General features: G+C 33.7%; 2 protein-coding genes across 2 annotated transcripts; both read left to right on the top strand.

The window, feature by feature from the left end:
- The first annotated feature begins 5,747 nt into the window (after window positions 1–5,747).
- Window positions 5,748–16,824, top strand: LOC144852786 (uncharacterized). Its single transcript, XM_078710763.1, has 7 exons — window positions 5,748–6,125; window positions 6,228–6,481; window positions 6,810–6,953; window positions 7,424–7,478; window positions 13,742–13,833; window positions 14,099–15,446; window positions 15,484–16,824. Exons 1-7 carry the CDS (start codon window positions 5,762–5,764, stop codon window positions 15,534–15,536), a joined length of 2,310 nt encoding a protein of 769 aa, XP_078566889.1. The 5' UTR covers window positions 5,748–5,761; the 3' UTR covers window positions 15,537–16,824.
- Window positions 8,351–10,428, top strand: LOC144852016 (uncharacterized). Its single transcript, XM_078709692.1, has 3 exons — window positions 8,351–8,987; window positions 9,084–9,190; window positions 9,432–10,428. The coding sequence occupies exons 1-3, from the start codon at window positions 8,552–8,554 to the stop codon at window positions 10,338–10,340; spliced, it is 1,452 nt and encodes a 483-aa protein (XP_078565818.1). The 5' UTR covers window positions 8,351–8,551; the 3' UTR covers window positions 10,341–10,428.
- Window positions 16,825–25,082: the final 8,258 nt, after the last annotated feature.

Raw genomic sequence — 25,082 nt, 5'->3', positions numbered from 1 at the left:
TCTTATAAAAGCAAAGTTGGGCTAAAAATATAACTATATGTAATTTTCAAGTAGTTGATCATCATTTGACTCTGTGTGTTAATTTTTGTAACGATTTAATTCTGAAATAAAATTTAACTCAAATTAAACTTTAAGATAAATTTGGTTTCCTTCTAGATTGTTGCATGTTGGAGTTTAAAAAGAAAAAGTTGTTTATTAGTTGGGGAGCCAGAAAGAGTTTACCTGCACCCTCTAGCAAACTATGTTAACAAGGTTTTTTTGCTTCCTTATATCAATAAAAATCAATTTTTTGCAGTTGGCCGAAAACAAATTGGGATGCTTGGTCACTACAGGGGCCAAAAAATCAATATGGTCAAAGTTAAGACTTTGCGTAACTTGGTAACTAAAAATGTACAGTATGTAGCGCAAAATACAAATAGTCTCTATGCGCTGTTTAGCACAAGTGTGAAAATGTTGATCTAAAATAAACCACGAAATAGCCTAAAAAACGAATAAATTGACCAAGACAACAGAAAAAGTCCGAAAACGGAATCTCACATCATCACACTGTTTCAATAACTTTTCAAGACAAGCTAGCTATTGTTTCAAGTGTCATAGTGATGTGAGCATGTGACTATCCTAACAAACAATAAAATGTAGGCCTATATGAAAAAATAATGAATTCACACAGAACGAAACAAGTGAGTCTTCAAGTGAGCTTTGAAAATTGAAACGGAGGGAGACTCACGAATCACCAAAGGCAAAGAATTCCACAATTATGGAGCAGCGACCACGAAAGATCGCTCCCCACAGGACTTCAATCTACACCGTGGATAGTCAAGAGTGGTTAAGTCAGACGTTGACCGGAGGGAACGAGTACAGGTCGCCGAGCGAAACTTGATTAACTCTGAAATATACGCTGGGGAAAAATGATGAATGGATTTAAAACAAATAAAAGAACTTTGAAAACAATACGCTTTTCAACAGGGAGCCAATGGAGACGGAGAACAGGGGTGATATGTTGAAATTTAGGTGTCCAAGTGACGAGACGGGCAGCACTATTCATTAGTAATTGAAGTCTTCTAATAGATGTTTGAGGCAAGCCATAAAGAACTCCATTACAATAGTCCAATCTTGATGTTACTAGGGCATGCACTTGCTTTAATGTAGCATCCTCGTTTAAGAAACGTCTAACTACACTGATGTTCCGGAGTTGAAAAGATACTGCCCGGCTAATATCGGTGATATGCCTATTCATGGATAAAGCGGAGTCAAATGTTATGCCGACATTACGTACCTCAGACGATGGAATGATATAGGCGTCTCCCACACGAATGGTTTCAATTATGGGCATGTTTGCATGACGTTTGGGATTTATGTAAAGGACTTCAGTCATCGGTGTTACAGCGAAGCATGTTGGAAGACAGCCACGAATGTATCATCAATACATGCCTCTAGGATGCGGATTGACTCAGTGGTATTCTCTAGATTGAAAGAAGTATACAGTTGAGTATCATCAGCGTAAATGTGATACTTGATTGTGTGTTTGTGAATAATATCACCGAGGGGGCGCATGTAAATTAAGAGCAAAATGGGCCCCAGAGTGGAACCTTGGAGGACACCAAAATCTATAGAAACAGGATCGGAGATAGCTGATTCCACCCTAACAGACTGTTTTCTCGATGTTATGTTAGAGTTGAACCATGCCAACACTGTACCAGAAAGACCTAAGTCTGAAAGTCGATCTATGAGGATACAATGGTCAATAGTATCGAAGGCCGCGGACAAGTCCAGGTATACAGACACTCTACAGTGTCCCTTGTCGAGGGCCTGCAAAATATCGTTATTTACTTTCAGTACAGCAGATTCCGTGCTGTGTGCCTTTCTATAGGCTGACTGATCGAATAAATTATTTAGATTAAAAAATTTAACCAAAATTGAACAAACTACCTTCTCGATAACTTTAGACACAAAAGCAATGTTAGTGACAGGCCGGTAATTAGAAAAAGAATGAGGATCTAATGTAGATTTTTTTAATAATAGTGGAGTTATAATTTTTTTTAATTTTTTTTAAAAAGAGATGAATTGATTAGGGAGCGTAATATCGAGACTGGGTGTATTGGAATATTTTTTGTGACATACTATTCAGAAGATACATATTTCTGGCTCCCCAACTATATTGTAATATCGGAATTAAAAGGTCAATTTGCTTTCTCTTTGTCGATATTTAAATATCAACGATTATTTTATGATATGTGGTGTAACAACCTTTCTTTGCTCGTTGGCTTCCAATTTCTTGTGGTAGATAACAATAAAAAGTACTGACGGTCCAGTTTCAATGAAGCGTAAATAATAAGAATGCTGAGGACCAGGTAAGAACCAGTTGAATTTGCAATAGGTCAATAACGTCTTAACAAACCTGTAATGTTCTCAAGCTGTAAAATGCATTTGACTATCCGTATACAAAAGCAAAATCATCAGCATCAATATCAAATTTCATAAATAGTGGTTTTACCGCATCTATCCATCCAGTAGCAAAACTACATTCATTATATATGTTCTTTTAAAAAAACCACTGACGTCACACTTGTGAATATACCCAACTGATTACGTAGAACAAGTTGCGATAAGGAAACACACACTAAGTTATAGTCCAGTAAAAGTATGAGTAAACCTAGAACAAATTGCAACAAGATTTTTTGTTGTTTTTTATCTGGTTGATATGGTCCAAATGAACATTATATCCAAAGTTTACCAAAATCGGACATCGGAAAGTGGGTTAATTAGCATAAATTGAAAATGGCCGCCAATTACTATTTTGAAGCCCCCCTATCTCTTTTAACGGTTATTGGTTTAAGTCAAGTGCATTAAGAGCAGATATAAATGTGATATTAAACTTTTCATTTATCATATTTAAATTACCATATGACGTGCATAATGACATCATAAGTTTCCTCATTTACAAAATCTCATGAAAATATTAATTCTACAGCACATCCTCAAAGGTTGTGATCACACTCACATCGCGCCAAGCTGTCATTTATTCAAGCAATAAAGATATCTTAGTTTTTAATAGAGATATCTTAGTGTTAAATAGAGATATCTCTATTAATAGAGATATCTTTAGTTTTAAACTAAGATAATGTTTATTTCCGAATAAATGACACTTCGGCGCGCCATATGAGTGGGAATTTCCCTTTTCTATTAATTGCGTCGAAGCGCAGCATACCCGGCCGGCCGTACCCGGATGAGATGATGAAGATGATTTTTCGCTCTTTTTCGATGTAATTTTAATCTGATACAGTAAAGTAAGTAAGTTTTTTGTAGAATAATAAATATACCAGGGAGATGTAAAATGTCCCTGAATATACATATATATCACAAAAAACTTTACAGCAGGTATTTGATGGTCGGCTACTACTAAAGCTAGGCCTAGCTAGCCTATAGGGCTAGGCCCTAGGCTAGTCTAGTAGGCCTATAGATAGGCCTAGGCTAGGCCTAGTAGTAGTACTAGCCTAGGCCTAACCGGCCTAGCCTAGTAGGCCTACTAAAGGCCTAGGCTTATATTAAGTATTATTAGCCTAGGCCTAGTTAGATTAGGCCACTCTAGCTAGGCCTGGGCCTAGGCCCCCTACTAACTAAGCTTACTCTAGCTAGAGAGCCTAAGCCGGGTTATCCCCTAGCCTAGTAGGAGGGCTACAGTAGAAGCTTCCTACTGCCTAAGAAAGCTAGGGATAGGCCCTAACTAGTAGACCTAGTTAGTAGGTAGTATGAATAGATAGAGGATTCACCGAGTTGAGGCGTAATACTAATAGATCGAGTAGTTTAGGCCGCGAACTTTATTAGGTATAGGCCTAGGCCTATATATCCATTGGACTTAGTATTTATTAGGAACATACTCCCAGATCGATAAAATTATTTCATTTAACTACCTAAATTTAAGTTTCAATATTAACCACCATTTAAGCTGTTTTTTTAAAGTTCTATTCCAAAATTGTTTATATCTACCAAGTATCTTCTTTGTTTTCTACTCACGTTACTCTCTCCACCCTCTATTCATCAGCCTGTGCCTCCTTTGTTTTTATTTCTTTTATTCCAGTTTACTCAGGCAGCGCTTGTCTGTTATTATACTTTTACTAATTTTTCCAAGTATGCTCATTTGCACTGATGAAGGGCTAGTGTTGCCCGAAAGCTCTTCTACTTTTTCTGGCTGTTTTACTTTATCGTTTATTTTGTATCTCCATTGAGATCCAGCCACTGATACCCAAATTCCCTAATTGATACCCACAGCATTGTCATTATTTTTTAGTAATTTTCCTTTGGATTTATATATATATATATATGTATACTCAGGTTGAAAGTATCAGACCGTTAGGATAGAGTGCTCATAACAGCAGAAAACTTGGTTCTTCATTGTTTTAATCTGCCTAGGCTCTTTTTCTTTTGCTGTCCATTGTCATGTCTGATAAATCGATGATGAGCAAAAAGTAAAGAAAGGGTAAGTTATAGGCCTATTAATATATAGGCCTGGGCTTTATAAGGCTAAGTAATGGGAAATTAAAATGGTGACAGATAAAATCGATATCATCAAAAGTATAACATAAAGTATATAAGTGGCAGTGGTGCTCCATACAAAATGCAAGTTAATTTTATCGCGACCAAAATTAGATGTGACTGATTTCAAACACGACCACTATCATCGCAAAATAAAGCAAGACTAGTCTACAGTTTCAAAATGGTGGATTGTGTTCTTCATATTTGGTCCCTCTCTTTATTATTTGTATAAGGAAAATAAATCCCTTAAATTCAACATACTGTAAGCTATATGTCAAGTTTCAGGTTGCTGCTGACAAGTATCATTTTGTTGCCTAAATTTAGATGAAAACATCCTCTTTGACTGGATCAAAACATTCTAGGCCAGGAGATTTTTTGAAAAACTAAGATTTTAAGTGTATATATATTTATGATTTGATTTAATACATTTTTAAATATTTATTTATACTTTATTATAAATGTATTCTACATTTTTAAACTCCTGCCAATACTAAACTTGAAATGGGAGAATTTGTTTGAATTGTAAAATTTAGGTTGAAAGGTGTGCTTATAAATCAGCTCATCAGAATGCAAAATGACTAAAAAGTTTAAATTGTGATTTTTGGATTTGGACAATATATTATACAGTAATTGTACACTCGGCCAATACCTAAGGTGTATCATACAATGCCAACATCTGAAATTACAAAAATGGCAGGTGGTGGTTTTTTGTAGATGAACAGCACCCTCCATTTATTAGCGAGACCAGGCGAAGTAATATGTGAGGGGAATCCCCTTTCCAGTAGTAAAAAACTCAAACAATTATGACCATAGATGGTCCTACAATGTTTTAAATATCATAAATTTGCTTGTAGGTGAGACAAGTCTAAAGTACAGGAGTCTAAAGTACAGGAGTCTCCTGGCCAAAACGGCAGTCTGTCATGTACTGTATGGTGTATAGATATGAAACTAGTCATGTATAATCACATTTTGAATCATAATCGTAATATAGCCGTGTTTGGTGTGATTTCAAAGGTCTTGACTTGGAGAATAAGAATATATCAGTAAAATTATATTTATGATATTGTGACGTCACTTCTGCTCCCGGAAATAGCAAAACATTCGTGATTGTTTGAAAGGCCAAGATGATGTGTTTTTTATGAAATGATTATGATTATCTCTTATTTAAATCTATTTTTCATACCATTTTTGATGAATTTTCATTTCAGTTTATTGTGAAAAGAAAATCATGATGCACAAGCAATGTAATCTTGAGTGTGCAGAAGGAATTGGTAAACTTGAGTTGGGCAAATTCACCAATAGGCAAAAAGTGGATTCCTACGGCGCATGTCTGACTCTTCTGAATACTGGGGTTAAATTAATAATTCCACCTAAGGCCATACCAGAAGGAGACGTTGTAGAAATCGGATTGGATGTTAACTCGAATTATTCTAATGTGCCACATCAAGATTCAACTGAAGGATGCATTGCTCCAATTATCACATGTCTTCCAAATCGTTATAAGTTTCAGGAACGTGTATTGATTATGTTTCCTCATTCTGTAAAACAGGAAGACTGCCCTCTTCAGCTTTATTCAAGTCATGCTGAACCTGGTAAGTATAGAGCATGCATTGTTTTTATTATTATTATCGTAATATTCATAAAAATTGCAGCTGCCTGCAAAAGTTTGTTAATTATTACAATCTTAATTCCAGATGAAGATAAAGATTGGGAGCAAGTGAAACACAACCAAGACGATGATTCAACATCTCCAATACTCTTTCTCAAGAAGAAATATGGATACCTATTTGTAAACAGTTTTACTGACTATGTTATAATCCCAGAACCAGGAAAAGAAATTTGTGTTAAACTTATGCGAATCGTAGTTTATGCAAATGAACTTGCTGACTTTCAGGATTTCCAGGAAGTTCACATTTGTTGTCATGGTGAAAGAGATGACCTTACAACAGTAGGTCGACTACTACTTTTATTTCAATCTGAAAACAGTCATTTTTCAGCAATAATAATCTGACTCTGCACACGTTTTTGTCAACATACATTGAAAATATTCTGCCTTTCTTAATATTCTTTGTGCTCCTTAAGAAGAGCAGATACCACCAACTTATTTTTCGAAAGCACATAAGCTAAAAATGACCAGCATTGAGTAAGAAATGTTGATTTTTAAAGCTTGCTAAAAATTTACTTTTGACCTAGTTACATAAAAACATAACTTTTATTAATGTGTATAGATAGTGCAACAAATCTCCTATTGCTTAATTATTTGATTTGTTTATCAGAAAGTTGAAAGAGAACAGAAAAAAGAAGGCAGACATCAGATGACTCACAAGTTAAATGTTGAGCTTTTCAGATGTGATTCAAGTGTAAAAGTTAATATAACAGCTGAAGATGGTTGGATTAGAAAGACCAAAAAAAAGGAACAGGTATGTTACAGTAGTTTTTTACAGTATGTGATTATAACCTTTCTAAATCCATCATTGGTTTATTATCAAGTGTTTTAAATTATGTAGGATATTTTTATTTTTTTGCTTTGACCTTGATAGCCCTCACATCGTCTGCCTCATATTGTCCCCCTGAAAAAAATTGTTTTTAATGTTTTGTTGAATATTTCATTTTAATGTCACATAATAGTTATTCACTTTGAACAAATATTGAATCTTTTTAATAAGAAATAGTCAAATTGGCTGGAATTTTGGTTATATTTAACCATTTACTTTTTGAAACTGTGAAGGCTGTGAATCTTCATTTTTTTTATGTTTTTAGTGGACAATATATCTTTAATGAAATAAAAAATGAGTATATTAAACACTTTTGTCACTGATTAATACAGATCTAGTTATTGCTATTTTTATTCTATCATCTCTACTGTTAACCAAGTTTATTTTATTATCAGACTATAAAAAGTCTGTATAGGAGAGATTGTGGTAGCTGCCAATACACGTTTAAGAGAGCCAGTCACTAAAAATCAAACATTAGGTGGCAAGGGTCAAAATTTCGAATTGTCTCATATTTTGCACATTGGTAGACCTTGATGTAAGTAAACCTGATGTGTAGTTTGTTTGGTAAAATATCGCTTAGTTTTCGAGAAAATCGAAAAATAACGATTTTCGGCCAATTTTGTTAATTTTTGGTGTATAATTTACATTAAGTTTAACAGCCTCTGGAAGCCAAATGTAGCAACCTAGCGTTTTAATATTTTACACTTACGTTAACTAGCATCTTGACAATAATTTAGTAAAGTTTCAAAAAATTTGATGAAATTTTAAGATTTTTACTAATTAATTACTAATTAGCATATATAAAACTCTTAAAAAGTAGGTTAAAAACAAACGCGTTTTTTTTCATGTGCGACGAATTTTTTTTAAATAAAAAAATCATCAATCTAAAGTTTAGATACTAATATTTATGAATCAAGTAAAAACAATTTGGGGAAACTATTTTGCGCTCCGCGCCAGAGCCACAAAGTTGTAAGAAATTCAAAGATTTTATCTGTCGGCAAGATCAATCAGATGTACCTATTGTTATCTATTTAGCAATCTAAGTCGCTTTGAGCTAAACTTTTATTACGCGAAACAAAATTGAAAGATAAACTGAAAGTTCCTGGAATAATTTTGAATTAAGTTGCAATTTAAACACAAACTAAAAAATACGTTTCTGGTAAAATTTCAATTACTAATCAATATACAAAATTAAGCAATTAACTAAAAATCACTCGCTTATTCTTTGTCGAACCACATTATTATAAATTATTCCATCCTCTCATAGTTTATAGGATAAAACTGAAAAACACATTTTTTTAAACTTGTTATCGTTTTCCTGTTTGTCGAACCTGGTCGAACTTACTCAACGAGAATGTTTCAAAACATTAACCACAGTAGACAAAACACTTTACTGCATATATTCGATAGACAACGATATCTTCATTGGCGTTGACAACGGAACTGATTTGTTATCCATTTTAGTTTATGTCTTACAATGTAAAGACGTGTTGAAAATAATTTTTATATATACTTATTGTCTGATGGCTTTAAGTTCAAACAAGATGGAGATTTCATGTTCTTTTAAATCGGTTGTTGGCGGAGCTTGTGGATTCGATAGAAAAGACCGCAAACAGAGCACTGAAGTCCTACCTTTACAAGCATGCCAGAAGGAAATCGCTGCACACAGACACATGTTTAGGTTTACGGGCATCGATAGTGAGGTAGACCTAATTCTTAGTCGAGCAGCCATGTTTACCTTGCCCGCTGATATACATAGTTGGACTGTTTGTCCCTTGCATCGATCGGAACTTGGCTTAGGTTGGTCTCGAGGAAATAACAACAGATGTAGAGTGCCGCCTGATCTCTCTAATCACATCCAAAGCAAAGGAAAGGGACCCAAGTGCGATAGGGGTATTAGCAAAGAAGATTCGCAACTAATATTAAAGAAAACAGGAACTTTCCTGCAAGTTGGTTCAGGTAAATATAATTTAATTTTTATATTTTTATATATTTAATGTAATTTAAACTGTTAAACAAAACCCTGTAAGTAAATGTTTTTACGCTTTTTATCAGGTATCTGTTCAACTTGCCGTAAGATGCTGAAGTCATTGTTACCTGTAACCTCGAACACTGAAACAAATAACCCTAGTCTCGTCGATCAGATGAGCGCACTAACAACTGTAAGTTTAAAAAAAACGTACAGTATGACATTTATGAATACGCATTTATTGGCGGAAAGATTAAGTAAATAATGTGTTTCATGTTACTTTGTTCATTTTTTTTCGTATGTTGGTGGTAGGAGGAATATTTTCTGCATTCCCTGCCATTGTCATCATCATTTTATATATATCACGAATCAGTGCGTCAATAATTGAATCAAAGTCAGTAGTAATTTTTTACCAATATTATTCTTATTTTCAGGAAAGTAATAAGGATGAGTTTTACATGCCATTAGCCACTCCAACTTGTCAAACACCGGCGTGTGATGTTATGGATACTCAAATGAGCCTATATCAATTTTGCGATCCAACTTTTGCTTCAGCTACCTCAGAAGATGAATCAATTCAATCTACACCAAGAGAAAAATTAAATGCATTTCTCAATTCAAGGGACGTCAGTCCAATTAAATATCCTTTATCTGCACCGCTGGAGCAAGTTTCAGACCGTACTAAACGTTTCCACATGCGCAAGGCTCGTCAAGTTGTCTCTATGTGCCTGGAAGAAATCGCACCTGGTCAGTCGACTACTCTACTTGAAGGCTTATTAAGTGATAAAACCACAGAAGCTGACGAAAGAACCGATTCTTCTCTATTAGATGCTCTATCAGAATGCTATCTTCATACTAACCACTGGAGTACAAGACGTCAGATTTTATCGATCATGGTTGATAAGGTTACCTTCAAGGAACTGCAGAAATGGATACCTAACTTGACTAGATACCGTTTTAACGTGGCCAAACACCATTTATTGTTACATGGTAGAGGTTCTGTAATTCAACCTCTAAAGAACACTAGAGTATGCGTACAGCCAGGGAAAATTGACCACTTTGTTACCTTTATAACAAGTTCTCAAGTTATACAAGACTTGCCATTTGGAGAAAAAACTCTAAAACTTTCTACAGACAGAGTTATAAAAATCCCAAATGTTGTGCGTAATCTTATCCCAGAACAATGTATTCTTCAATACGAGAGTTACTGTCAAGAGAAGAATTTTCAACCTATGAGCCGCAGTACATTGCGTAGAGTTCTCAGTGTTTGTTCTGCTTCTGTACGCAAATCCTTACAGGGCCTTGATTATATCTCATGCCAATGGTGGAAAAGCCTTCGATGACCTGGAGAACATCGTTGATAAGCTGGGAGATTGCTATGAAATGGGTTTGACTTGGGCCAAACAAACAAACCAAAAACTTAAAGATGCCAAGCGCTACCTAAAAGGTGACTATAAGGTAATAACAATCTTGTTTAAATATCTTGATAACTGCTACAGTATAAATAGAAAAACAATATAATAAAAAAGGCAAAGTAGCGCGTTGTATGTTGCTCAGTAAAGCTGGTTTGGACTGGTTTGGAAAGCGTGGACTTCCGTGGCACATAACGGTCTTGACGAAAAAAAATAAAGATAGAGAGGTACAGATGCTTACGTTTGTGCATATTTTTAAATCTTGCAGTCAGGATAGTACTACTGTTGTGGCAATCATCGACGATGTGTTGAGGCAGCTGCCATCTATTGCACCCGATATACACTCTGTGTATCTGCGTCAAGATAATGCAGGATGCTACCACTCTGCCCTAACATTACTCTCGTTACCAAAGATAGCGAAAGAAACGAAGATCAAAATCCGACGTATTGATTTTTCGGACCCTCAAGGGGGGAAGGGCGCATGTGACCGCAAGGCAGCCCATATCAAAAATCACATGAATAAATATCTTAATTCAGGAAAAGATATTGAAAATCCAGAGCAGATGAAGGCAGCAATTGAGTCCTTTGGAGGCATTCCTGGAGTGAAAGTCATAGTTTGTGCTTTACCTACTGGTACTATTTGTGCAGCAGGGAAATGGAAAGGCGTGAGTCACATCAACAACATAGAGTATGGAAGCAGGTCCATGAAGGTGTGGATGGCGTATGGTATTGGTGCAGGACAAAATCTACTTTTGAGTAAATTCTGTGTGCCCTCGAAACTACCCAATTTAATTCATAACAAGGATACAACGTCTGATCAAAATCAAGTATCATTTATTACAGTAAAAGCAAGAATACAAGCCAAGACATCTCATGAAGAACAAGCTGATATAAATGACGACGAACAAATAGAAAGTGAAGAAAGTCCTGGCACCCCCAGCAAACTGTTCTTTTATCGCGAACAAGGTTGCATTAGGTCATATCAGAGATACTCTTCCCTAGAGAAACACTTAGATTATGAAAATCACAAGAACGCACTAGAACATGAAACACTATATGACAGGGCAATGAAATTATACGCAACACAACTAGAAGAGGGTACTTCTAAAAATCCAGAACCAACAAGAACCAACGATTTGCCACGGTTTGACATTGGCCCCGACCTGCAAATGGGCTGGGCGTTAAAGTCCTCTGCAAAAAAAACCCGATTTTCTGTTCCACAGAAAACCTACCTTATTGATGTTTTTGACGTTGGAGAGCAGACAGGACAGAAAGCTGATCCATGTGATGTCTCACGAGAGATGAGATCGGCCAGGCACAGCGATGGTTCACATCTATTTAGCAAGAGTGAATTTTTAACAGCACAGCAGATTGCAAGTTTTTTCTCACGCTTAGCTAAAAAAAGGAGGACAGATGCAGCCGTTCATGATGATGATGATGACGAAGATGATGATTACGACAGTAATGAAGATGGTGACGAAGTCCAAGAAAATGGAGACGATTCAAAAAAAGAAAGAGAAATTCAAATTTTGTCGCAAACCGTACTGGACACAATAGGCTTACAGCATCCAATAATGTTTGAAAGGCATAATATTTGTGAACTGAAAGCTCAAGAAAAACTCTCCAGATTCTCTTTGCCAATGTTGCAAGAAATGTGTACTTCTCTTGAACTTGATACCACAGATATAACCATAAAGCGCAAGAAGCCATACATTGATTTGCTGGGAAAGCTGGTTTCCACGTGCAGTTGCTCGATTGATTAAGGTAGCAACGAAGGTAAAACTGTGTCTGTGAGAATTCTTTAAAATAACAATTTAATATGTGGGACGATTCTGTTGTCTAAATTGTTAGTATTTTAAGTCGCGTTCTGTAAATTTTTAATAAAGCGAAGGGGTGAAACAATGGTAAAACAATAATTTATTGTTTAGGCCACGAATTATTAGGAAATTTCGCACGAGCACATGAACGTTAACGGTTGTCACCATTCTACTCATTTGCATAACAACAGAGTTCAGCGAACATTTGCGTTAACGTACTTGCTCGTTTTGATTTCGCGCTTCTACGGGAAGTGTAGAACGCAACACATGTGTAGCGCACGCAACATACGCCACAAGTATTAAAACAAATCACGGAATACCTTGGGTTTAGAGACTAAGCCTAGCCAGGCATGTTTAATCATGTTTTGGTTAACGTTTTTCATTGACGCTATTTTTCAGAAATAAGGTTCTCGACGCACGTAACTAAAGTTTTTCGTAATGCTTGCGCACGCACAGATCAAGTTGTTTACAAAGTGGGCAGAGCTTGGAAAATAGCGTTAACGTGCTCGTGCGAAAACTCCCTATATGAGAAGATAAGAAAATTATGTTGTAAAGCCTGTTTTCCACTAGGCGAAATTATTCGCGCAAATCAAACATTTTCGCGTATACGCGCACGCCCAATGGAACACGTTGTTGATAAAAATAAACTGCGCATGCAAAAAATGTTCAATTCGCGAGAATAAATTCACCTTGTGGAAAACATAACAGGCTTGATGAAGCTAAGCGAGTTATAATGTTGAGCTCAGATAGTAATTGCTTAATTTCATCATGGGTTAGTCGTTTAAATTTTACTAGAAATTTATTTTTAGTTTGTGTTTATATTAAAACGTAAATCCAAATTATTCAGGACCTTTCAGTTTACCTTTAAAGTTTGTTTCTCATAGTAAAATTTACCTTAAATATGTAAATAGAGAACAATAGGTACATCCGATTGATCTTGCCGACAGATAAAATCTTCTCTAAAATCTGAATTTCTTACAAATTTGTGGCTCTGGCGCGGAGCGCAAATAAGTTTCCCCAATTTTTTTTTACTTGATTCATAAATATTAGTATCTAAACTTTAGATTGATGATTTTTTTATTTAAAAAAAATTCGTCGCACATGAAAAAAAACGCGTTTGTTTTTACCCTACTTTTTAAGAGTTTTATATATGCTAATTAGTAATTAATTAGTAAAAATCTTAGAATTTCATCAAATTTTTTGAAACTTTACTTAATTATTGTCAAGATGCTAGTTAACATAAGTGTAAAATATTTAAACGCTAGGTAGCTACGTTTGGCTTCCAGAGGCTGTTAAACTTAATGTAAATTATACACCAAAAATTAACAAAATTGACCGAAAATCGTTATTTTTCGATTTTCTCGAAAACTAAGCGATATTTTACCAAACAAACTACACATCAGGTTTACTTACATCAAGGTCTACCGATGTGCAAAATATGAGCCAATTCGAAATTTTGACCCTTGCCACTAAATTACGAATATGTCTGATTTTTGGTGACAAGCACTCTTAAGAATGATGATAATTTGACTGTGTTTCATTGTCAAATATCTGTTCAACAAGATGGCTTTGATGAAGTTGAACTAGAATTCACAAATAGAGTCAAAGTAAGTTTGTCCATTATTCAATTCACATTTATATCTTGTAAACAAAAAACATAGGCTCTTTAAAATATTTATTTTATCCTAAAAGCAATTGTAGAAAGCCAGCCAATAAAAGTTTTTTATACATTACCTATATCAAAATGCACTGTACTTTCTTTATTCAATTTGATAAACGTGTAAATCATAATGCTTTATGTAGACCTGTATGAAGTTCTTAGTTCAATTAATTTCAACTTTTATATAATTTTTTTCTTTTTGCAAAAAACAGAAACCCAATTTACCAACTACACAGTTTTCAAACGTCATACCAACTATACAAGCTTCGAACGTCCGACCAACTGTACAAGCTTCAAATGTCAGACCAACTACACAGACATCCTTACCAATCGAACCACTAAGTAGCCTTTCTCTTGATAGAGGAGACAGTGGCTATGCCTTTCAGAGTGAATATTCTCTTAGTCAGATGCCATCATCATCTCGGTATAATGAAGAATCCTTCTGTCCTTCTAATACTCATATTTATTATGATAAAGTTCCAAGTCAAATATCTTCATCACATAGTGACAATGTTCTACCTCTAGTTGCACCAGTATTATCTCCTGTGAAAATTCCTAATTCACTTCGTTCAAAATTGTGTGCTTTACTAAATCCTGCAGTTACAGATGGAAATGATTGGAGAAAGCTTGCAAGTGTAATTGATCATGAAAATCTCATTAGATTATGTGAGACATTTCCATCACCAACTGAATGCGTGATACAAGCATGGGAAGCAAAAGATGAACCTCTTGAAAAACTAGTTGAACATTTAAAAACATGTAAAAGATTTGGTGCTGCCCAATTGGTTGAGGATTATATTAAGGAAACAAATCAAAACTCAAATCAGCTTGTCAATACCTCGATAGACTACAATGTCATACGTGCATTGACAGGTGAAACCAGTACCCAGGATAACCAACTTGAGAACATAAGTTTAAAGATGGATGAGCCTTTAACTCAAGATGGATCAGATTGGATTAGTATGTCAACTTCCGTATTGATGTCCATTTTTGAGTCACAGGAAGAAAACCTTAAGAATCCAAACTCCAAACATTTAACATCAAGGTCACAGATTTCAGATATAGCACAAAGTCAAACTCGGTGTCCAAGTAGAGACAGTGACTGTTTCAACAGTCTGATGTCTTCCACATATGAAGGCTCACACTTCATTGGTACTTCCTATCCATTTTCAACTCCTTCCAATCATAACTATGTAATACCAAGTCAAATGTCTTGGCCACAGAGTTATCCACCAATATCATGTCAATTAGGAGTTCCTTATCCACTCAGAATTAAATTGTGTGAAAGGCTAAATCCTACGATGGTAGGCGGAAATGATTGGAGAAGTCTTGCAAGTGTAATCGGTTGTGAAAATCTTATTAGATTAGGTGAGACTTATCCGTCACCAACTGAATGTGTGTTACAAGCCTGGGAGGCAAAAGATGAGCCTCTTGAAAAACTAGTTCAACATTTAAAAACATGTACAAGATTTGATGCTGCTAATTTGGTTGAAGATCATATTAAAAAAACAAACCAAAACTTGAACAAGCTTGCTGATCCCATAAACAACCGCAATGCCATATGTGCATCAGGTGATGTCAGTAACCAAAACAACCAACTTGAGAACCCAGCATGTCCACTACACCAGACTTCCTCCCCTCAAGATGTAACAGATGGCTCCATCCCTAATTTAGATGACTCCAATGGATCAGATTTGGTACAAAACATGTCAACATCTTCATCGACATCTAGTTTTTCTTCACCAGAGAAAGAGTTTAAAGAACCAAACTTTTCACACTCTTCATCATCAGATGTGCTTGAAGATGCCAATGAGACTATATAAGTTATTACAAGGATGTTGAAGATTTGAAAATGGAAGATAAAGAGCACATTTGAATTAATTTCTGGATGTACCAAAATGTTGTGTTAGGTCTGGCTGTGTTTCCAATAGGTACATAGATCATCTGGTGCATCATCAATGACTCAAGTAGGGATAAGATAGGGCTACTCCAAACCACTTTAATAATATGGTTTAAGGTAATCATCAGCCATAGTTATTATGGCAGGTTTTGTAGACTACTACAGTACCAGTTACGTAAGGTACTGGCAATTTATGCCCAATATTTTCACAAAATTTATTCTATAATCTTCTCCCAATATATTTTTGTACTTATTTTTTAAATATTTTATTGAAAATTAAATTTATGATCATTATACAATATAAAATTTTAAAAAATAAATAAAATTTAATAAAATGCACTGCATAGATTGTCAACAAAATTGAATATTTTAAAAGTTAACGTGAAATTGTGTTCAATACATAGAGTAAGATTTACTAGGGATACTTTGTTTTATCTATAAAACCGTACAATTAAAAATAAACTTAAAATTAATATACATTCTCTAAGCTAACTGTTTGTATAGAATACATAGAGTTAATGTACAGACATACAGTAGTGGTGCACTTTTTTTATGCAAGCACTTAAAAGTTTTACCGAAAAAATAATTTTGCCTGTAAAATTATAATCATTGAAATTATGCAAAATTGCCACAAAATGCATTCCTTATATTTCGTTAAACTTTTTTATACTGCATATTTTTAAAACAAAGTTAATTTATTTTAAATTCTATAGAATATATAGAGTTCATGTAGACATACAGTAAAGTGGTGCTCTTTTGTAATTACTTTTATATAAAAAAACTGTGAAACTATGATTAGAATTGTTACAAAATACATTCTATACATTTTTCTTTGTTAAACCATTTTATAGTTTATTTTAAAGTTTTTGTAGATTAAAGACACACAGTAAAAGCAGTGAGGCACTTTTGTACTTGCTTAACATTTTTATCTAAAATACTTATTATGTATGGTCATAGAAAATATGCCTAAATTTTTCCATAAAATGCATTTAGTTTCCTAACTTTGTTTGTAATTAATCTTTTTTTTTCGTATAAAATTTAAATTGTATATAATATACTATTTTTACCTATTTTAAAGTTTTTCTTACCTGTAAAATTAAAATTATGGTGATAAAAATTATGTCCAAAATGTAAACAAAAGCATCCATACTGTTTGTAAATATTCAATTTGTACACTACAGTAAACATTTGTGTGTTTTTCTACTTGTTTAATGTTTGTCTTAACTACTTGCCGGTACAATTAACTTAAATGATTGCTCTTTGTTAGAATTCAATATTTTAAATTAAATTTTAAATTGTAGAAAATATGTAGAATTGAAAATAGTAAGGAAATAATACCAACAAAATCTACATAAAATTAATAGTTCTTTATGTTTGAGATTGTATGTACATTCCGTTGTCTGGAAAAAAAAAATAATCTTCTTGCCTTATTTTGCAATCATTATATAATATTTTTTTAAAGTTAGGTTGTTGTTGTTCTTACTAAGTATTTTTATGTCTGTTTTTATTTGTCGTACAGCTAAATGCAATAATATTAGCATAATGTCTAATTTGGCATCTATTTTGATTTATATATTGATCATACATTCCAATAATTATCGATCTATAGTTTCCCCTGTTTCATTTATTATATTTTTGTACACAATTTGTTTGTGAGTGAGAGGATAGTTCAAATTTTTAAACAATTATGAAATATTGAAATGATTGGGCAGTTTAATCAGATGCCAAGCATTATTTAATAAATCTGAAATGTATTATTTACAACAATCTAGATTTTTACACTATGCCTGATTTGTTACACAACTTATTTTATTAGAAAAAGATTTGTTTTTAATTAACAAATATATGATATTTGTTTTTTTCTGAGCACCTGAACTAAATGCAATAAAAGTACACACTACAATACATAATTTATCTTGATTTTACCTTGATCTTGGACATCTAAAGCAATGCTTGTGTGTCCCTCTGGTATATTCTATTATTCTATCATATGGGGAAAACTTTAGTGGATGGTGTTTCCAAAACTTTTCTAATCGGTATTTAAATTGATTATTATTTGCAGCTTCTATTACATCCTGAGGCAAGTTGTTCAATGTGTCGAGTTGGTAAAACATTTCTGCCGGATCCTTTACGAGGTTTACTAATTTTCAAAATGTGCCCTCTGGTTCTGGATTCGGCATTTAACCTAAAAAATCCTCACTGTTACATTAAGTAAAATAGTAGAACATTTTGAATACTTGAATCATTGCGGATCTCAATCTTCTGTATTCTACAGTAGGAAGGTGCATTTTGGAAAGCTGTTGACTGTATTCATACTGACGTAAATCTTGTATCATTCTTGATGCACGCTGTTGAACCTTTTCCAACAACATGCTGTCAAACAGTACTGCAATATCCCATGGATGGTCTTACAATCGTTTTTATCATTAAAAAAATCAGCAAACCGTAAACTAATTCATGTGAACCAGTACATCTTCAGTTTACGGCATTAATGAACCATTTGCAGACGTAGCTTGATGTCAGATAGTAATTTTTACTGTAATTGGTATGGGCATGGTATGGTCGCCTGCGCGGCCTCTAAATTAGGCATATTTCTCCCCACGGGCCACATACACTATACTAAATGGTAAATATGGTCTATATTTTCAAACAACTTAACGTGGGGCTGAGGTCTTCTGCCTGGCACCTAAAAATCTGTCACATTATTCATTAAAAATAGCTCTTAAGTAGACCGGTGTTTCCTTTTTATTACGCGCACACAATCGTGTACAAAGTTACGTGCAATTAGTATAAGAATTACAACGATAAAATGAGAATAACTCTAGATGGCTGGAAAATTGACATGATGACGTCATCAAAATGAAAATGTTGGTACGTAAGGTAACTTATAATTGCCTGAGAAATTCTGGCACGTATAAGCAAAGTGCGCACTTTAGAATATGATGAACAATAACCAAAAGAAAAGAGAAACAGTTCCTATCTTAAAAATCCAGGTGGCCATATTATTTTTTAGACATATCTTCATCAAATAATGACGATGACAATTTCAGAAGACAGGACTAATTGTCTAAGCAAGCATATTGCAATTTAATACCCTTCACTTTTAAGGTAATTTTTGTGATTGAAGATCGACATTAAACGACATAAAAATGAATACTGTAATAACATTAATTTGCCAATGATGTCATATCGAAAAACTATCATTTAATTTATTTATTCGAGCAAATAACAAAACAATAACAGGTTAGGAAATAAATACATTAATGGAAAATGTTTAGAATATGTGATTCAACCACATGTATTGTGCTACTAATATGGTGCAATTATAATCAGTGTACCTTGCGATCCTTTCCAAGTACGGCGGTATGCTACAACACAATGATGGGTTAAGAGTGTTGTTGTAATTTGCAAAGGCCTCGGCATTGTAGTCCAAGCTTTCATGTTTACGGAATGTAGAATTCCTTCTTTTTTTTATGAATTTTAAAGAAAATCAATCATATGACCTGATGTGTAGACTCAATTCAAGTGAACATTTTTTAGTCTCAACGATTATAGACAACATCTTATATAAGTCAAAGATGCTCTCCAGGTGGAATGCCATCCTGAGATGAGAGCTTGTAGTAATTAGTCAGTACCGTACAATTATTTTGTTGTTAAATTATACGTAATTTTACTTTCTATGGACCAGAGATTCCGAAATAAAAGATTTAAAAACTGATATTGTTTGAAGAGGTTTCTTTTTATTGATAGCTGTAATTTGAGTACAAAGTATTCAGGCTTGTCACAGTAGCCTAAAAGCTTTTAGAAAGCCTTATTTAATTACGTCAGGATAACCTTTGATCAACAAACTGTATAATAATGGAACACACATTTACTGATTTTACTGTTTTATAAACTTCGAAATTTGCCGAAAAAAGAAACAAATAAATTGCAGCAAAAAAGTATCGTTTTTTAAAAAATATTTTATTAAATCGTGTGGTCTAGAAAAAAGTTTTTAGTGACACGAATGGCCGAACCTATTTTGTACTATTATTTGCTGCTGTAGGATAGTACAATATGAAGCTTCCGTCTACTTCGTGTTAAAAATGATTTGACTTTATGTTCAGCCTCACCGCAGCCTCGAATACTTATTAACCGAATTTTGTTATATAACTATTAAAACTATATACAATAGGCTTTTCGTTTCCAGATTAAGTAACCTTTGAACACAAATAATGATATTTCTCTGTGATGATTTTAATCGGGTTTAAATCAAAATAAAAGTCAAATGATTATATGCTTAATTGTAATTATGAAACCATTTATTAAGCTAATAATTATATTTCAAAGCCTCTGTACAATAAAGAAAAACAATAAAAGTGAAAATAATTGTAACATTGTCACTTATGTCTCTTTTCCACATTTAAGAATCAATAAAGAAATGAACTAGACATCGTATTTATTCGTACTCAAACTTAAGTTGTCAATTTCCTATATTATTAGGCCTACTACGGTCCGTCGCACGATGGAGATTCTACCTACACCTGTTATGACATACTGCGAAATATTAAACTTTATCACAAAGTTAGTAAACACACTGTTGTGGCGGAGTGAATACCTGGTGTTAGAGGCAAATATGTTTAGCCAATCAGACGATAAACTTTCTTGTTTAGATCCCATCGATATCAGCCGACGCCTTGTTTTTGTTTTCAAATGTATCGCACTTTACTCTATATTATGGGGTCGCCTGGCAGCAAAAAATAGAATCTTCTATTACTAGTTTTAGGGAGTTCGTGCTGTTGTCGCTCGTCCTAGAGAGTATTCATTTTATCTATAGGAAACATATACTGCCAAAAAGTAACTTAATGAATTATTTGTATTGTAACAAAAACACTAGTTTTTGGTTAGTCAGGCACGCCTCACTCTTGCCTATTCTGGGCTATTTTTAAACAAAATGGAACGATCTTTGTTGGGAATTCCCCTTTTCCCAGCGACCCGGATGATGATATCATTAGGTGATCATTTAGAATAAAATGATCACCTATTGTTATTGTATAAAATCTTTATTATTATTTTTTTTTTTGGTTTTCCGCAACGAAGTTGCAGGAAAACCTCTTGTGATTGTACGAAATCATCATCATCATCTTTTTTTTCATCTTCTTTCTTTCTGTATGATTTTTGTGTAACGCTTTTCTCTAAAACTTGCAAACATAACATTTTTTTAACTATGTTGACATTTTGACATTTATGTAACGTCGTCAAGCGAAGCTTTTCATGATGCTTACAATTGCGCAACGTGACGTACGCGCGATTTAACGATTTTCTCGTATTTAACATAGCTCGACAACCAAATAACATTTCAACTTGAAACTTTGCAAAAGTTTAATTTATATTATGCGCTAACTTTCTGTGGAAAAAAAATTGCGTGTTTTACACAAAGTTACGCGCGCACGCGCATTTAAAATTTCAAAATGCGCAAAATTAATTTATAATCAACTTTCTACGCGTTTCATGTCGTTTTAAGCATGTCAAACATTCCCACGCGTGCGCACATTTTTACGTGTGCGGTGCGCACGTAGCATTGAAAACGTATTTTTTTCTCGTGATTTATGTTTTTCCAGCCTTTTCTAGTAATTTTACCAAATTTTAAGCAATTTCGACTTAAAGATACGTCATACGAGCACGTCGAATTGGACAATTTGCGCGCGTTTTTTATGAAAAGGTTAAAAAATTCGTTTAAAATATGCCTTTTTTTAAACAGTCGTAATTTCTAAACTGCACGGTCAACTTTTTGTGGATGACATTTTCTGGAAGTTAATGAGTTGTAGATATCGGATCATGTATTAATATGGCTAACCGGACATTGTGACGTCATCGTATGGCCACGCTAATATAAAATTTAGGATTTTTGTATCTTTCGTCATAGCTCATCACATTTAATAGAGCGCATCTCCACTTATCCGTTTTCCATTTTCACCCAAATTTTGATATTGTCTAGGTCAATCAACTGTCTTTCGCATGAATTAGACATATTTTAATTTTTTTGACGTCATCATTCCTAAAAATTTAAATTACGTGTGGCATTAATTTCATCTTTACAGTCAATTTTAATCTGTTATAGCTCGTAAGAATAAAATGTGATAATCACGATTAAAACGTTTTATGGAAGCTATTGGATTGTAGATACGAAATCATGTGAAAATTTTGCCAATCGGATGTTGTGACGTCATCATATGGCCAGTTAAATGAAAAAAGTCGTATTTTCATCTTTTGCGTCATAATTCATTACATTTAAAAGAGCGCGCATCAATATTTCACGTATTCAAATTTCTTCTAGACGTTAATATGTTGTTGCTGAGATAATTTCCTTCCGAAATTGCTACCTTCGCATTTCATTTTAAAACCGTCAACATGTTAAAATTTGCAATAAATAGCGGGTCCCGTAATTTCACCTATTCTACACTGTGTGATATGGATACAGATTATACTGTGTATACTATATATGAATCGAAATAATAGAATTCAGCAATAACAACATATCATATTCTTCATTTCAGGTCATAATGCCAACGTGAACACTTCCTTTTGTCCTCAACCTATCCCTTAATGTTAAAAGGTACGTCGTTACACGTTCATGTTGCACCACTTGCGCGGCGGAAAACCAAACTCGTCAAAGTGACGAGTTACATGTCTAGTTAGGTGATCATTTAGAATAAAATGATCACCTATTGTTATTGTATAAAATCTTTATTTATTTTTTTTCTTTTTATTCTTTCTGTACACTTTTTGTGTAACAAATATTTCAAAAAGTTTAATGTCAATGATTACCAAAATTTCACAATGTCTTTTAAATACTTTAACTTAGCCATAATAAGCTTTTCAGCGTGATCACTCATCCGTGACGTCATCTATACGCCATTTTGCGAAATCACATTATCAATCATATCTCCATAATTCATTATCACATATTAATGAAATTCACTAAACGTAAACTTCAGGTCAAGGGTAAAAATATTAGCAAATAAAAACACACGCGCACGTAGGGTCATGCGCGTGAAATCGCGCGTTAAAAATTTAAAACGCTCAAAATTAAGTTTTGATCAATTTAGAGCATGAATTAGGCCATTTGCGTGTTTCAAAAAATTACTGCGCAAAAACACGTTTTTGCGCATGCGTACATAGGAAGCGTAAAAAATAAAATTGTTTTGTACAAATTGCATTCTACTCATCTTCCTTAATACATTCACCAAATTTGAGTCCATTCCGACTTAAAATAACGCTATATGAGCACGTTAAAAATGACAAAATGCGCACATTAATTGTACCAAAGTGCTAAAAATGGTAAAAAATAAGGCCTTTTTAAAATGAATATAACTCTTCAGAATGGAAGATGACCCCCATTTTTTTTAACTTATTATGGAAGTTAATGAGTTGTAGATATAAATGTATATACACATTAGACGTACAAAATGGTATGACGTCATCATTTGGCCACATGAATTTTTAAAATAGGGTTTTTTCCCACTTTGTCATAGACCACCATATTCAACAGAGCGCAAGTCGCTTATCTGTGCTCGATTTTTTTTAAATTTTTAATATATTCTACCTCAACCAATTATGTTAATCATGAGTTGCCAATATTTTCATTTTGATGACGTCATCACATCTTAAAATTTGAATAACGGTGGTTACGTAATTTCACCTACAACGTATAGTTGAATGCCTTACAGTTCTTCTGAATTAAAGTTGACCTTGATGTTTATAACTTATTATGATAGCTGGTGAAATGTAGATATGAATGCATATAAAAATTAAGCCTATCGAATGTTATGAAGTTATCATATGGCCAGTTGAAGTTAAAAAGTATTTTTTTCATCTCTTTCGTCAAAGTTATACACATTTTAAAGAGCGCGCACCGCACTTCTACGTACCAAATTGTCTTCCAATTGTTATATTTTATTGCTCAATTCATTATCTTTCGATATTGGTATCCACAAGTTTATTTTGATAATGTCATCAGTGCCAAAAACTTAGAACATGATGTGTGTCCGTAATTTCACCAATGCTACACTGTATATAGATATACAGTATATACTGTACATAATGTATATGGCATATAATAGGCACAACTAAGCACTATAAGCGTATAATAGGATGGCATACATCAACATTTTCCGATTGTATGTTAACATACGTGCATGTTTAAAAAATATTAATGTCAATAAATTTATAAAAATGATCACCTATAATTCGTCAAAGTGACGAATTAAATTCTAGTTGTTATTATTATTATTCTTCTTCTTTCTGTACACTTTTTGTTTAACAATTATCTCAAAAAGTTGAATAACAATGATCACAAAAATTTCACAATGTCTTTCAAATACTTTAACTTAGCCATAATAAGCTTTTCAGCGTGATCACTCATCCGTGACGTCACGTATACGCCATTTTGTGAAATCACATTATCAATCATATGTCCATAATTCATTATCACATATTTATGAAATTCACTACACGTAAACTTCAGGTCAAGGTAAAAAATATTAGCAAATAAAAACTTGCGTGTTTCAAGGTCATGTGCGTGAAATCGCGCGTTAAAATTTTAAAAGGCTTAAAATTAAATTTTGATCAATTTAGAGCATGAATTAGGCCATTTGCGGGTTTCAAAAAATTACTGCGCAAAAACACGTTTTTGCGCACACGATTCATAAAAAGCGTAAAAAATAAAATTGGATGTATACATCACATTCTACTCACAATCTTTAGTACATTCCCCGATTTTGAGTCCAGTCCGACTTAAAATAACGGTATACGAGCACGTTAAAAATGACAAAATGCGCACATTAATTGTACAAAAATGCTAAAAATGGTAAAAATTAGGGCCTTTTTAAAAATGAATATAACTCTTCAGAATGGAAGATGACCCTCAATTTTTTTAACTTAAGATGGAAGCCAATAAGTTGTAGATATAAATGTATACACACATTAGACGTACAAAATGGTATGACGTCATCAAATGGCCACTTCAATTTAAAAATTAGTAATTTTATCTTTTTGTGTGGGTTATAACATTCAATAGAGCGCATCTCCGTTATTTAAGCCCGATGTTCGCAGAAATTTTAGTATGTGCTTGCTCAATTAATTATCTTTCTCATTAATTGTCAACATTTTCATTTTGATGACGTCATCACGCGTAAAAACTTGAATAACCTAGGTCGTGTAATTTCAGCTACACCATACATTTGAATGTCTTATAGCTCTTCAGAATTAAAGGTGACCTTGAAGAATAAAACTTATTATGAAAGCTGATGAAATGT

This window comes from Antedon bifida, chromosome 9, assembly GCF_963402885.1.
Source record: "Antedon bifida chromosome 9, ecAntBifi1.1, whole genome shotgun sequence".
Lineage (NCBI taxonomy): Eukaryota > Metazoa > Echinodermata > Crinoidea > Comatulida > Antedonidae > Antedon > Antedon bifida.
The sequence above is the reverse complement of the archived record's forward strand: the minus strand, read 5'-3'. Positions and strand labels throughout refer to the sequence as shown.

Coding starts and splice junctions, on each gene's coding strand:
- LOC144852786 (XM_078710763.1), top strand. CDS start 5,762: ATGATGCACAAGCAATGTAATCTTGAGTGTGCAGAAGGAATTGGTAAA. Junction 6,954..7,423: donor AGACCAAAAAAAAGGAACAG/GTATGTTACAGT, acceptor TTTTATTATCAG/ACTATAAAAAGTCTGTATAG. Junction 15,447..15,483: donor CATAAACAACCGCAATGCCA/TATGTGCATCAG, acceptor CCAAAACAACCA/ACTTGAGAACCCAGCATGTC.
- LOC144852016 (XM_078709692.1), top strand. CDS start 8,552: ATGGCTTTAAGTTCAAACAAGATGGAGATTTCATGTTCTTTTAAATCG. Junction 8,988..9,083: donor TTTCCTGCAAGTTGGTTCAG/GTAAATATAATT, acceptor GCTTTTTATCAG/GTATCTGTTCAACTTGCCGT. Junction 9,191..9,431: donor AGATGAGCGCACTAACAACT/GTAAGTTTAAAA, acceptor TCTTATTTTCAG/GAAAGTAATAAGGATGAGTT.